General features: G+C 46.8%; 1 protein-coding gene across 1 annotated transcript in view; it reads right to left on the reverse strand.

Moving 5' to 3' along the window:
• Positions 1–14,210, reverse strand: part of TMEM178B (transmembrane protein 178B) — a 408,058-nt gene extending 393,848 nt beyond the window's left edge. The window contains exon 1 of the mRNA XM_088448759.1: positions 13,746–14,210. Within this exon, the coding sequence (XP_088304885.1) occupies positions 13,746–14,139 (394 nt within the window). The 5' untranslated portion in view covers positions 14,140–14,210. The remainder of the gene's footprint in view (positions 1–13,745) is intronic.
• Positions 14,211–15,506: the final 1,296 nt, after the last annotated feature.

Consider the following 15,506-nt stretch of genomic DNA (forward strand, 5'->3'; position numbering starts at 1 on the left):
AGGGCATGATGTGAGTGAGGGGCATTTGTGTGTCTGTTATGTGGTCTGGGCATGATGGTGAGTGAGGGGTATGTGTGCTTGTTATGTGGTCAGGGCATGATGTGAGTGAGGAGTATGTATGCATGTTATGTGGTCAGGGCATGATGTGAGTGAGGGGTATTTGTGTGTCTGTTATGTGGTCAGGGCATGATGTGAGTGAGGGGCATTTGTGTGTCTGTTATGTGGTCTGGGCATGATGGTGAGTGAGGGGTATTTGTGTGTCTGTTATGTGGTCAGGGCATGATGTGAGTGAGGGGCATTTGTGTGTCTGTTATGTGGTCTGGGCATGATGGTGAGTGAGGGGTATTTGTGTGTCTGTTATGTGGTCTGGGCATGATGGTGAGTGAGGGGTATTTGTGTGTCTGTTATGTGGTCAGGGCATGATGTGAGTGAGGGGCATTTGTGTGTCTGTTATGTGGTCTGGGCATGATGGTGAGTGAGGGGTATGTGTGCCTGTTATGTGGTCTGGGCATGATGGTGAGTGAGGGGTATGTGTGCCTGTTATGTGGTCAGGGCATGATGTGAGTGAGGAGTATGTATGCATGTTATGTGGTCAGGGCATGATGTGAGTGAGGGGCATTTGTGTGTCTGTTATGTGGTCAGGGCATGATGGTGAGTGAGGGGTATTTGTGTGTCTGTTATGTGGTGAGGGCATGATGGTGAGTGAGGGGTATTTGTGTGTCTGTTATGTGGTCAGGGCATGATGGTGAGTGAGGGGTATTTGTGTGTCTGTTATGTGGTCAGGGCATGATGTGAGTGAGAGGGTATTTGTGTGTCTGTTATGTGGTCAGGGCATGATGGTGCGTGAGGGTATGTATGCATGTTATGTGGTCAGGGCATGATGTGAGTGAGGGGCATTTGTGTGTCTGTTATGTGGTCTGGGCATGATGTGAGTGAGGGGTATTTGTGTGTCTGTTATGTGGTCAGGGCATGATGTGAGTGAGGCGCATTTGTGTGTCTGTTATGTGGTCTGGGCATGATGTGAGTGAGGGGTATTTGTGTGTCTGTTATGTGGTATGGGCATGATGGTGAGTGAGGGGTATATCAGTGTGTTAGCATTAGGGTCAGGGAGTGGTGGTGAGAGGAATTAAAGATAGTGAAATATGAAATCAATGAGCGATAGTGAATGATGGGTACTTCAGTGTTTGAGAGATGGTCTCTATGAATGGTATGAATTCGATATACAGCATTGATCGATGGGCGAAAGGTATTTCAGTGGGTGGTGGGTAAGGTAGTGTATACAGGGAGCAATACCTACACCTGTGCCTGCACAAAGGTGATGCGATAGGTGAGTACTATTGGCCTACTAAAATACGTGTCTGTGGGGGGGAGGGGGGGTCACAAATATATATGTGAAGAGGAGAGAGTCATTGGGGTGGTGGAAGGTAGGCGCTAACTATGCCCATCATGGTGCTAGTCACACCCCCTGTACAGACCACTCCCCAACACTCGTCACGCCCCCCACATCATTAGTCACACCCCTGTGACACTGATCACACCCCTGCGGAAGAATACAATAGGCCCTTCATAAATTTCAGCTCCAGGCCCATTTGGGCCTTAATCTGGCACTGGGTGTGGGGGAGTAATGCAGTTATGTAGTGTGGGGATGAAGTGAAGTGATGCAGTGTGGGGAGTTACTGCAGTGACATGTTGCAGTAATGTGGTGTGGGGGAGTAATGCAGTTATGCAGTGTGGGGATGCAGTGACGTGATGTAGTATGGGGAGGTAATACAGTGACATGTTACAGTAATATGGTGTGGGGAGTAATGCAGTTATGTAGTGTGGGGATGCAGTGAAGTGATGTAGTGTGGGGAGGTAGTGCAGTGACATATTGCAGTAATGTGGTGTGGGGGAGTAATGCAGTTATGTAGTGTGGGGATGCAGTGAAGTGATGTAGTGTGGGGAGGTAGTGCAGTGATATATTGCAGTGATATGGTGTGGAGGAGTAATACAGTTATGTAGTGTGGGGATGCAGTGAAGTTATTTAGTGTGGGGAGGTAGTTCAGTGACATATTGCAGTAATGTGGTGTGGGGGAGTAATGCAGTTATGTAGTGTGGGGATCCAGTGAAGTGATGTAGTGTGGGGAGGTAGTGCAGTGACATATTGCAGTAATGTGGTGTGGGGGAGTAATGCAGTTATGTAGTGTGGGGATCCAGTGAAGTGATGCAGTGTGGGGAGTTAGTGCAGTGACATATTGCAGTAATGTGGTGTGGGGGAGTGATGCAGTTATGCAGCGTGGGGATGCAGTGAAGTGATGTAGTGTGGGGAGGTAGGCAAGTGACATATTGCAGTGATGTGGTGTGGGGGAGTAATGCAGTTATGTAGTGTGGGGATCCAGTGAAGTGATGTAGTATGGGGAGGTAGGCAAGTGACATATTGCAGTGATGTGGTGTGGGGGAGTAATGCAGTTATGTAGTGTGGGGATCCAGTGAAGTGATGTAGTGCGGGGAGGTAGTGCAGTGATATATTGCAGTGATGTGGTGTGGAGGAGTAATGCAGTTATGTAGTGTGGGGATCCAGTGAAGTGATGTAGTGTGGGGAGGTAGTACAGTGATATATTGCAGTGATATGGAGTGGAGGAATAATACAGTTATGTAGTGTGGGGATCCAGTGAAGTTATTTAGTGTGGGGAGGTAGTGCAGTGACATATTGCAGTAATGTGGTGTGGGGGAGTAATGCAGTTATGTAGTGTGGGGATCCAGTGAAGTGATGTAGTGTGGGGAGGTAGTGCAGTGACATATTGCAGTAATGTGGTGTGGGGGAGTAATGCAGTTATGTAGTGTGGGGATCCAGTGAAGTGATGCAGTGTGGGGAGTTAGTGCAGTGACATATTGCAGTAATGTGGTGTGGGGGAGTGATGCAGTTATGCAGTGTGGGGATGCAGTGAAGTGATGTAGTGTGGGGAGGTAGGCAAGTGACATATTGCAGTGATGTGGTGTGGGGGAGTAATGCAGTTATGCAGTGTGAGGATGCAGTGAAGTGATGTAGTGTGGGGAGGTAGCATAGTGATGTAGTGTGGAGGTACCATAGTGATGTAGTGTGTGGAGGTAGCATAGTGATGTAGCGTGGGGAGGTAGTACAGTGATGTAGTGTGGGGAGGTAGTACAGTGATGTAGTGTGGGGAGGTAGTACAGTGATGCAGTGAGAGAGGTAACAGTGATGTAGTGAGGGAGGTAGCATAGTGATGTAGTGTGGAGGTAGCATAGTGATGTAGTGTGTGGAAGTAGCATAGTGATGTAGTGTGGAGGTAGCATAGTGATATAGTGTGTGGAAGTAGCATAGTGATGTAGTAAAGGAGGTAGCATAGTGATGCAGTGTGGGGAGGTAGCATAGTGATGCAGTGTGGGGAGGTTTGCTAGTGCTGTAGTGAGGGAGGTAGCATAGTGATGCAGTGTGGGGAGGTAGCATAGTGATGCAGTGTGGGGAGGTTTGCTAGTGATGTAGTTGGGGAGGTAGCATGATGATGTAGTGTGGGGGGTAGCATGGTGATGTAGTGTGGGAGGTAGCATTGTGATGTAGTGTGGGGAAGTAGCATAGTGATGTAGTGGAGGAGATAGCATAGTGATGTAGTGTGGGAGGTAGCATAGTGCTGTAGCGTGGGAGGTAGCATATTGATGTAGTGTGGGGAGGTAGCATAGTGATGCATTGTGGGGAGGTAGCATAGTGATGTAGTGTGGGAGGTAGCATATTGATGTAATGTGGGAGGTAGCATAATGATGCAGTGTGGGGAGGTAGCATAGTGATGTAGTGTGGGGAGGTAGTACAGTGATGTAGTGAGGGAGGTAGCATAGTGATGTAGTGTGGGGAGGTAGCATAGTGATGTAGTGAAGGAGGTAGCATAGTGATGTACTGTGGGAGGTAGCATATAGATGTAGTGTGGGGAGGTAGGATAGTGATGCAGTGTGGGGAGGTAGCATAGTGATACAGTGTGGGGAAGTAGCATTAGTGATGTAGTGTGGGGAAGTAGCGTAGAAATGTATTATGGCAAGGTGGTTAACCTGAGTGGCATATAACCATTGACGGGTCACGCCAGGGGCAGAGCTAGACTCTGTCCCGGTGCCAGGGGAAACAAAAACATTACTGGGCTCTGTGCCATCGATGGCGGAGGACCATTGGATCTCCGCAATTGATGGCGAAACCTTTGACCATCCTTTGTTTAACCCTTGATGGCCATCCCTAACATGATGTCCTTGAGGGCCCCCTAATCTCTGGCAGCGCAGTAGACTCTGGCTTTGTGCCAGAGTCTACTGCGCATGCGCAGCTCTCCAGGAAAATGGCGTTGCACTATGTTCACAGAGACGTCTCTATTGCACATGCACAAATCTCCAGGAAAAAGACCGCTGCCTAATTTTCCTGGTGATTTAGGTCTGCAGTGTCAGTAAACATCAGACTCTGGAGAGGTAAGTATAATCTAGTATGGGTGCATGGTGTGGGGACATGTACTCTCAGCCAATCAATGGGTGGTTTCTACAGCAGTGCCCGCTGATTGGCTGAGAGTGGTCTGAGTCTTAGCCAATCAGCGCTATAGTGCAGAGAACAAAGTGGGTACTGTCATTGTCTCTGTATTGTATATACAGTACAGTGTGTCTGTGGGCTCGGGAAGGTGCACTTTTAAATTTTTCCAAGACAGGTCTTCTACTGGACAAGGGGACCAAGGGCCTGATTCAGACCCATTCACTAGATGCGATGTGCTTGCTCCCAGCTTATGGAAATTCGGCTAAGTGACGTCAAGGCAGCCGCTCGCAGGGCAAGTCATAAGTACACCCACTATGTCTTGGAGAGCGATCACTTTGTGTTTGTAGATGCCCACCAGCCTGTCTTAAGATGCCCACTTGCGCACGTCATCTCCCGGAAGTGCTTGAAACCATTGGTACATCGAGCACCATCGGATGCAATCGCAGCGCTTGAGGTTGACTTTACCCTGCCGCAAGCATTGCGAGCACTTCAGTGTATATTTCAAGCAAGTGACGTGTCCTATGACGCTGGCTGTTAATTATGCACGCCTCTGAAACGGCGTTAGAAATTCTCAGGCATGCCTGCGTTCGCACCTCCACTACCCCGTTTCCAGTGGCCCGCCCCTGTTACCACCCTCCTGTCACTCATTTAGCTGGGCTGTCTATGCGCAGCGAGTGAGAGTTACCCCATCGTTCGTACTAGTTCGTGCACGCGCAATATGAAGCATACGCATGCGCAAATTGGAAAAACAATGCTCGCTCCGAGCGATCGCTTGCTAGCGAACGAGTCTGAATCAGGCCATCAAGCCCATCAAGGAGAAGGTGTGTGTGTGTGAAGTGTGTATGAGTGCACGTGTGTGTAATAAAGGATCACATCAGTCAGTGTGTGAATCCTGTCTTTTTTTTATATTTTCTTTACAGTGGAACTATATGTGCCAGCAGGCCCTTACTGTCCGGGGCAGGCTTGCTGGGTTCTGTTGTTCCACTTTGAAGAACAATATTATTTCTATTTTACCACATTACCTCTGCACCCACCGCCTCCAGAGATGCGGGAAAGAGGCCCGGGCTTTCAGTCTAGGGCTTAATGATCCTCGGGAGCTGGAGTCCCCACTTTCTGAGGATTTCCAGCCCTGGGCTGACGAGTATGGGACTGGTGCTGTGTAGTTTTGGGGCACGAGCTGTGTGGTGCTTTGAATCTGCTGGTGACTGTCAGCGGATTCATGCTTTGATTTTATATGCTTTGATTTGCAAACGGGGCTCACACATGACAGAAATCGCTGAGACTCACCATCGAATGTAAATAGTCAGTCAAGACCGTCTCTAACATGATGTGAGTAGTGCACAGGTTCTCAAACTCGGTCCTCAGGACATCAAACAGAATCACAAGTGAAATAATTAGCTCCACCTGTGGATGTTTTAAAATGTGTCAGTGAGTAATGAATACACCTGTGCTCCTGCTGGGTAACCTGCAAAACGTGACCTGTGTGGGGTCCTGAGGGCCGAGTTTGAGAACCTCTGGAGTAGGCTATTGGAGTCAGCAGGAAGCCATCGACTGAGAGTTATATAGTGGAAGGAGCAGGGTCCCCAGCAGCACAGAGTATATCAGGAAATGAGTGATGTGTCAGTAACGTACTGAGGGGGAGATGTATTATAGCGCCACGCATTGTGCCACTATAACTCTTCCTGTTTCGCCTCTTTACCGAGGCGAAACAGGAAGTAGTACCGATGAGATGTACAGTATTAACATCTCATCTGCCAAAGTGGGGAAGTGAAAACTCCCCCCTCCGGTGATCCCCGGGAGAGCACACAGCGCATCAGCCTGGTGCTGATGTGCTGTGTCTCCCTTCCTGGCCAGCTCCACTGGGTATGCGCGAGATCTCGCAAGCATCGTGAGATCTTGCGTGCAGCTCAGAGCCAGCAGCCGCCGCAGCCAGGTACACTGCTGTCCTTGCTGTGGTGTCAGGGCAACGACAACTGCAGCTGTCGAAATTGACAGCTGCAGCGGTCAGAACAGTGCTCATACATTGCCCAGCATATCGCCGCTGCTATCTTGTAGCAGCACTGAAAATGACATGATAGCACTCCTGTCATTTACCACCAAACCCCACCTTATTACATGGGGAAGAAACAGTATCAGCGCACGTTATCTCCTCCCCCATATCGCCGGGTCATACATCGCCCCCTGAGAGTCGTATAGCAGAATGAGAAGGACGTCAGGCTCCTGTTGACCCAGTGCAAGAAATCTGTGTTGTAAAATGCACCTATATATCAAATGAAGTTCATATATTCACCTGGATTCTATACATAATTACTAATGACTGGGAATCTGGTTGCTTGGGGCAACCTGTCCTCTTTAGAAGATTTGCTACATCTCCACTCGTACGTTTCACCTGAGCATTTATAGAACAATAGTCATTATATACATGATATATACTGTAAATAGGGAATATTTTCCATATAATACGTATGTTCAATTTAACTGTTGCAACAATTTTCTTTTAATACACAAATATGTAAAAGCGCTGTAAGCAGCCACCTGAGTACAGCAAATCGCCAAGCCCAGATTATCCATGGAAAATGATTTGGCCTTTTGCCCAAATGCTGGTTATTTCCACGAATGCATTAAATCTAGCATGGGCAGCGTGTCACTTATTGTACAACGGATGTGGCAATCTCTCACCACCATCCCAATTACTGTATCAGGGAGGCTGATCAATCTATCATAGGACGAACTTAAAATAAGCTTCCGCTTGTGCTGCCTGCAGAAGGATTGTTCTGTCAGCTGTCAAACGGTCCGGAGGACAGAACTATCTCAGCTGCCTGGGAGGGAGCCCTGTGCTATTATTATATTCTATTGATAAGAAGAACAACACGTTTCATCAAGAGATCACTACCACCAATAGCAGCCACCCGTTCTCTTAGTGATATATACTCACACCGGTACTTTGGTGGCCGCCTGGATTTAAGCCTTCAGGAGGCTTACACAACCGACAAGAGACCGCAGGACTGCTGAATAGACACCAGATTGAATGGAGAAGTGGCAGTCCTTCCACTACTTGAACTAGCTGGAGTGAAGCTGTAGGTAGATGGTTACTTGCACAGGAGTAAAAGACCAAGTACACTAGCAGCGGCAGATGATGAAGGTCTCAGGTATATCTGGGGACTATGGGGCAGCTGGCATGCCAGGCATGAAATGGGTAGACAACGACGCTCATAGGTGCTGCTTTCACAATCTCCCTGAAATGCTTTTTCAAAAGTAGGTAAGTATGACACAGACAGAGTTTCAGCTACCTGCAACAGCCGGAACTGGAATCAAGGCATAATGCAGTGTCCCAGTATCCTAATACGACTGGGACCTGCCACCAAGATGATCCGCCGCCGCGGATCACAACAACTTAACGTGTGTTCGCTGCAATTAGCAATGCTTGGTCCCTTTTGGAGCCACAGTGGATACCCTGCTGCAAAGCGCTGTCTTTCTCCCTTTTCACCAGCATTGTAATGCTGTCAATGAGGAGTTTAGGCAATATGGGCAGTAAGACATGACCCACAGGGGATCCTCCCATTGAAGGGTTTTCAGTAACGACACCTCAAGGTTGTTGAGCTACCCAGATACAGCAGTCCTCACAATGGCCACACCCACAGTACTGGCCCCACCCATACAGCACTGGTCACAGCTCCTCCCCTTCACAATATAGGCCCTTGATCATTTTTACTCCCAGGCCCTGCAGTTTCCAACACTAAAAGCTGTAACACTTTAGAACACTGTACAAATTTCATCCACAGCAAACAGGTATCTCTATAGGTGTATACTGTACATAAAAGTGAATTGCACACGGTTGTGACAACAGTGACGTTTTAATGAATTAAAAAATGCTCTTGTCACCTACACACATATTGCTTTTCTGAAAATGCTGCCTTTGGATCTAGTAACATCAACGAGGCATGAGGCACCCAGTGTAACAGCGGTGGAAAATGTCCTGTTTTATAGGAGAATTTACATGATATTAATATGATAACAGCTGGGAATAATTTTTTCAACTAACAAAAAGTCATCATAATTGTCATATCTAAGGCCAAGACATCCTGATTAATGGGTATAACTATAAGTACACAAATTTGTGCCATAGCTATAACTAAATGCATCCAAATGCCCTACAGCTAAACTTAGCAGCTCAGGCATGATGCCTTAGAATCCATTTGTTTCTCACTCTACTGTGAAAAGAAAACAGAGTGGGTCCCTTACGAGGAAGCGCGAGTGAGGTGTATACCCATGGCGAACGGCAGCTCATGCTTTTTCAGAGAAAAAAAAGGGGACTATGGGTGCCTTATGCTGGCCACACACATAGCGATATTTTACCCGATCTGGCCAATTCTGACACATTGGAACAACAGATCGTGTAAAATATGGCCAAATTGAGAGTGAATCGTGAGTCCCCGCTGGTCGCACATCGCATCGTCAGATCTGCCGCGCAGTAGGGCAGATCTGACAATCTAGGACGCGATGCACTGTGACAGTCTGGATGCAGGAGAGATCGTATGAAGATTGGACACTAAATTGTGGGCAGATCGTGTGCAGAGCTGCCGGGGAGAGTTTCAAGGGAAATCGCACACAAATCGTACACATCGGCTGATCGTGTGCACATCGCCATGTGTGTGGCCAGCTTTAGAGTTTGTTTGGGCCTGAAAGGGGGCTAGTAATGCAAACTGGGGGGGCTTGGCCCTGCCCCCAGTGTGTTGCCACCATGCCACTGTCCCAGTTTCAAGACCTCCGATGTTAAGAGGTTAAAAATTGTTTTCAACTGATTTCTGAAGCTTTATTTAAATAAAAGACTTGCCTCCAAACCCCCCATTCTAAATGATCAAAGCCGGTATTCCACAAAACTACGGCCCATCCAATCGTGGCCAGTGGTCGGAGGCAATGTGTGGGCCTTTTTATTAGGGCTCTTCTGGATGGAGGGGTGGGATTTTTTTTCCTATTGGATTACAAGAGATCAAGATAGAAGATAAGAGGTTTTTATTTTATTTATAACAATGGTGAATGAGAGTTTTGGGGAGTCACGCTTAATATACAATTCAAGTTTATTTGAAAATTGTGTGTGAATTTAGTTTTTTGTTATTTTCTCTATAATGTACAGTAGACCTCTTCATTATACTGGAACCACTGGGACCCAAGTGGGAAGAGTATTGTTAACCACAAAGGTCCGATTACAGAGTTCCCAATCTTGTCCATTACCCCTCCCCCCACGCGTTTTTCAGATGAAGTCTAACATGCAAGCACAAAAATGTTCCATCCCTTTCTCTCACTACAATAATCTCGCTGTACAATAACAAATCTTTGTTCTGCGATGCTCCGCAAAACAGGACGCACCGATGACCATACTCCCTACCCCAGAATCTCTTACATCCTCTCCGACGACACCAATTTGTGCAAGCCTGTAGGCAAAACCCAGGCGAATTGATACAATGAAGACGCAGAATAATGTGAATAACTGAAATATTCTCTGTCAAGCACTGCGGAATATGTATGCACTATAAATGTTAATAAATATATATTATATATAGTACAGGGCCATACTTACCTACTTTGTAGATAAGCTTTCCGGGAAGCAGCCTGGACAGCTGCTCCTGAAGGTTGGTTAGGGGATGTGGCCAGGCTGGTGACATCATTAGGTCCTGCCCCTTTCCCCAGAAAGGTCTGCTATTTGCAGGTCCACAAAGAGGGGGCAGGGCTAAATGATGCATATTGTGTTGTTTAGCCCCACCCCCTCATCGCGGACCCGCAAATTCCCCATTAAATCTCCCCATCCTAGGAAGTTGGCAGGATGCAAGAGATTTGCCTGCACTTCCAGGGAAAAATCGGGAGCCTCCCGCGACTTCCTGGAGTCTAGGCAAGTATGGGTTATTCAGTTGGTGGTGATGTCTGCAAAGTGACTTTGGAATACAGCTAGAACCTCATAGAGGTGTTTATGTATGTACTGCAATGCGAACGTTAGGGAGAATTGAATACTCTCCCATACAAATATCATTGTTGCTCTGTATAAATGATGAGAAGTCCATTTTACTGTTTATCTCTGACAGATCAATGAATTGGCAAAAAACACACAGAATTGCCCAGGACAATGAACTGACCTGTCCCAAACCACAGCTTACATGGACACAAACTAAACATAAACAAAATAGATCATTTCAGTATATGTATATAGTAGTAGAGGATAGCTATCAACTATGCACAGCAGAGGCAGCTTCTCTGTAGGCTAATGCAAGTTTCATGAGAAAACAATTCACTGCAAACTGGTGACTTCACTGAGACGCTTCCACTGTGTGAGGGAAAGGAACACATTCAGGTTACATGACTACAACTAGAGGAAGGGGATTGAAATGCCGGCTGTTCAAATCTCTAACCTCCCCTGTCCCCCCCCTAACCCTCCCTTAGTGGTGCCTAACCCTAACCTCCCCCTTAGTCCTAACCTACCCCCGAGGGTACCTAACCCCCCCCTTACCACTCCCTAAACCTAACCCTCCCGAGGAGTGCCTAACCCTCCCCCCTAGGGGTGCTAAACCCTAATCTCCCCCCCAAACCTAACACCGCTAGACTCTTAAATCCTAACCCCCCCCCCCACGGCTAATGCTAAGGGCGCCCTGGACTTACCTTCGTTCGGGATGGCGCCCTCGGCATTCCGGCGTCGGGATTATAATAGACGTCGGTATTTCGACGCCTATCATAAATCCCTAGTCGGCATTCCGCTACATCACCAACTAGAGTAGTGCACTTATACATTGTGGCCTGTCTGTGATGGACACTCTACCATAGAACCTATAAGAGCTACTTCTATCCACTGGATGAATCTCTGCATGCTTGTCCTTCCCAAAATGGTTTGCTGACGTGATACGATTAGGTACCAAACACACAAGTGGCCATTAATAATTAATATCATTTAGCAATTTTGGCTATTCCGAGTTTTCCCCTTTTTTGTTTCCTCCCAACATTAAGAGTTGAAAAAAAAAAACTAATATTTATAAGTTTGTACATGAAATGGACCCCACACCCATGAAACCTCAATTATAGCATGAAGCACATTGGATGCTAACCACAAACCATCTTTGATTTTGCAGCAGTGCGTCTACGTGAGGCACCCAGGAATGTGCAATGCCCACTCCCCGCTCTGTGGGAGACATCTCCGCAAACTTGAGGCACTTCTAGGTTAGATGGACAAGAGGCACACTGTGCAACAGTACTAACAGTTCACCAAAGTCAAATCTACCACCGTTATATAACCATCACTTTCAGTAAATAAAGGCATTCAATTTTCCTACAATACTGTTCTGTTTAGATTTACAGAGTGAAAATGTATTTGCGCCCTTCCGCAAAGCAAAGATCATTCCTAAATTTGTCCCCTCCACCTCCATTTTGGATTTAAAAAGCTCGCTCCGGACTATAAATCGAATTATTCCAGTACTCTGCAAAACTAGCTGAGTCTACCATGTACTTGCTTTGCCCAACTCTTCCTATCTAGATGCCCCTGCGTGAACTGAGACACAGAGCCAGCGCAGGGGATTTTGCGCTGCACTTTGACCGTTGTGCACCAGTGAGGGGCGCCATTTTTAAAACTGAACCTATATCATCAGAATGCAACATTTTCAATTCACTAGGAGCCAGTGGGATTACTTGGGCCTGAGGCAGCTCCCAGTGATTGAATAGGCTGAATAATGGTTCCGCCCACAAAATGGCTTCCTCCATTGGATATTAGGTAACAGTTTGTACCTCCTTAAAGGATAAGCATTTCTAATTAAGTAAGCCAGAGTCACAGGAATGTTGGCTGGTTACAGTGGCGGATTTTACCTAGGGCCTGCAGCAGTGATTGCAGTGGCTTCCTGCTGGCAGGACTATCTGCTAATCGCATGCTGGACTGGCAGTCTGGACTGCGATCGGCAGATAGCTCTATCAATGGGAAGCCACTCTCCTGCCTTTCTGCCAGCTCTATAATATGCAGCGTTGCTAGGGGCTCCAACCAATGCAGTCCCTAGAATCTGCAGGGGAGAAACAGGAGGGGTTGTACACATGCACAAGTATCACGGCCAGCATGTGCTGCTTCTAGGGCCTGCAGCCAATGCAGTCCCTAGAAGCCAGGGGCTTGTGCTCATGTGGAGAACCCTTTTTTTTCCCCTCCACTAATAATGCTGCTACTTAGGCGGGCAACGGCAGTCAGGAGGTAGAAGCCGCCACTGGTTGTTTAGCTATGTAGCCCGGCTCGGGAAGTTCAATTAAATGCCGTAACTCTCAAAGAAAATCCACTAAACTGTTTATGATAGCAGATAGTGGGCCTGATTCACTACTGATCGCTATTCTGCTTATACGCACGCAGCGCAGTTGCTAATATCAGCGGGGATATGTAAATGTTTGCATTCGCATTGCGTACGTAACCTAACATAAGGACCCCCACTTCCCCTTACTCACATCCGCATCCGTATGCTTGTAAACATAGCGAAACACGGTAACATTGAGTAACATCGGACCCATACGCACAGTCAAGGCAGCTCAGACCTCACTCAGGAATTGCTGACCAAAGCCATTTAGACCAACAGCAAAGTAAAGGGTTGGTTAGATGAATACTAATCAACAAGGAAGTTTAATGTAGAGTGATTCATCTGAAGCCTGGGACACTCCACCTCCACACTTACTCCTATGTTGGTTATTGCAGCATATGTTACACTTTCATAGCCCACATGATTTTTAAGAGAACATAACATACATAATACAAAACGTCTCCATAGATAATAACAAACGGCAAAGTTTAGCAGCGTGTCCCTTTCTGGGACACTTACAGATGAAGCAGCCTTTATTTTATCATGCGGTTCACATTAGTCACCATTTAGATAAATCAATATCATACATTTTCAGTGGAAGAACAATAGTTATATCTGGAGGCACAATGAGTGAAATTCAAAAAAACATGAGCCACAGAATGTGCAATAAGATCTACTCCACCTGCAGATGGCCAAGATCATTGTCTTACTGATCGAGCCCAGCGGAGAGTGAATTGTGACAACTCTGAACACAGGGCACTTATATAACAGAATACAAACCTCAAAAATAACCGTAGTTGCTGAAAATGCACCCAGTGCAAAATTTGGCCAATCAACCACATCGAACAAAATAAATATTTGTTGCATTCCAACATTTTGAAGTTGATTATTGCAGCACACAGTATGATGCAAACCCCATAGTGTAACACAATGTAAAAACATCCTACCTTTGGCAATGATATCTTCTATGTCTTGATCAAATCCTAGCCGGTGGCATTTCCTCCAGAGGCCCATGTTGGTAGAATTGTATTGTCTATTGCATTCATCGGCAGCACTCATCGCAAAGAGCTGCCTCCTGTTCCTGGCTAGAAGTAACTTGCCCTCCCAGTGGTCTAACTTTGACCTGCTCGCCCTCAGTGGAAGGTTGTTGTTGGAATTATAAATGAAGCCAGGGTCAACTCTTCTGTTTGTGAAACCTTTGCACCTCTCCCGGTGCCGCCTGGCATCCGTCTCATACCAGTGGTCAGAGCAAATAGCCACAGCCAGCATGCCCAGGGCACACAGAGCTAGAGAGAGCCCAGCGTAGAGCAGTAATCTTCCAGCAGCCATCCTTACTCTCATAGACCCATCAACATTTTCTCAATGGACAGTCGTTCTTCTGCTGGAGGCCGGACCGTACCCACAGACTCTGCTTTTGGAAGGCTAAAAACACGCTTAGACCTTGATGTTCGCATACACAAAATCCATAGCAAGTATCAGTTCTGGCTGCCGTGAGATACAGGTAAGTCATCAGTATGAACCCAACTAACTGGGGAAAATGGGTACAATGACTTTTGACTTCAACCTACCAAGTGACCTCCAAATTAAGTGCCTTGCTGTACAACTGGAGCCTGAAGCATAGTTTGATCCTACCAGCAACCTTCTCAGTCTGATGTGTGCAGTCTAGGGCTGGCAGCAGGTTGCCTGCAAACAGTCGGCTTCAGGGATAGAGAGATGGGACTAGAGGGAGCAGACGAGATGCCCAAATGGATCCACAGCTCTAGAAGCTGCTTCCCCTCTGCATTCTCTCTGGAAGATATTGGCAGAAGCAGCAGGCACTTACCGCCCAGCATTGGTGAAAATCAGTGCAACGCTGGCTGCTAGCTAGATCGCCCTCAGCAAAGCAATGCAGCCTCCCTGTTGTGTCTCTGGCAGGAGGCTCCCTGTGGGCAACCAGACTGATCTTTTGTTTCACAACACGCACATAACACCTTCAGCCTCCATCCTGCTCCTCCTTTCACTGTCAGCAGCGTATAATCAGCAACTAAAAGATTTCTCTACTCAGGGGCTCGCAATCACTTGTATTTCTGTGTCTCATCCTCAGAGCAGCTCTTCTCTCAGTCTCCTCTGAAACGCAAGGTGAGGGAGGGGGGGGGGGAAGAGAGAGAGGAGGTAAAGCAAGGAAGACATTTCAGAACCATGGACAACAACACAAATCATTCAGCACTATCAGTCCCTTTAAACAGAAATAGCTGTATCACTACAACCACAGTAGCCAGCCAGCCAGCCACCAAAGGGTGCCTACATGTTACACAAGCCTAATTTAAATAAGGTTTAGGATTTCAGCCCATTTTATGCTGTCAAATAATCCAAGATTTTGTCTTATCCTTCTGTCTCAGCAACGATACAGCCAAGATTAGATCAGGCAGCAGAGGAAGACAGGGCTTAACATTTGCTGTCAGATCTTCTCTGTTCCCTTTAAGCAAGGTAAATACTGAGCCTAGTATGGAAAATATTTTTGCAAGATCAGCTAGTCCCTTTGAGGGACTCAAAGTCAATAGAAAAAAATAAATGCATGCAGCTCAGATTGGTAGCAGGAAAAATATGCACCTAATTCATTTAGTCTCTCTTGCAAAAAAAAATAAATATACATTTTTTTTTTTTTAGATCAATTAAAGGTGAAGCCCAGGAGAAGAATAGATGCAATCAATGTGAAATCAGCATTCTGC

This window comes from Taudactylus pleione, unplaced genomic scaffold (assembly GCF_031769625.1).
Source record: "Taudactylus pleione unplaced genomic scaffold, aTauple2 ptg000465l, whole genome shotgun sequence".
Lineage (NCBI taxonomy): Eukaryota > Metazoa > Chordata > Amphibia > Anura > Myobatrachidae > Taudactylus > Taudactylus pleione.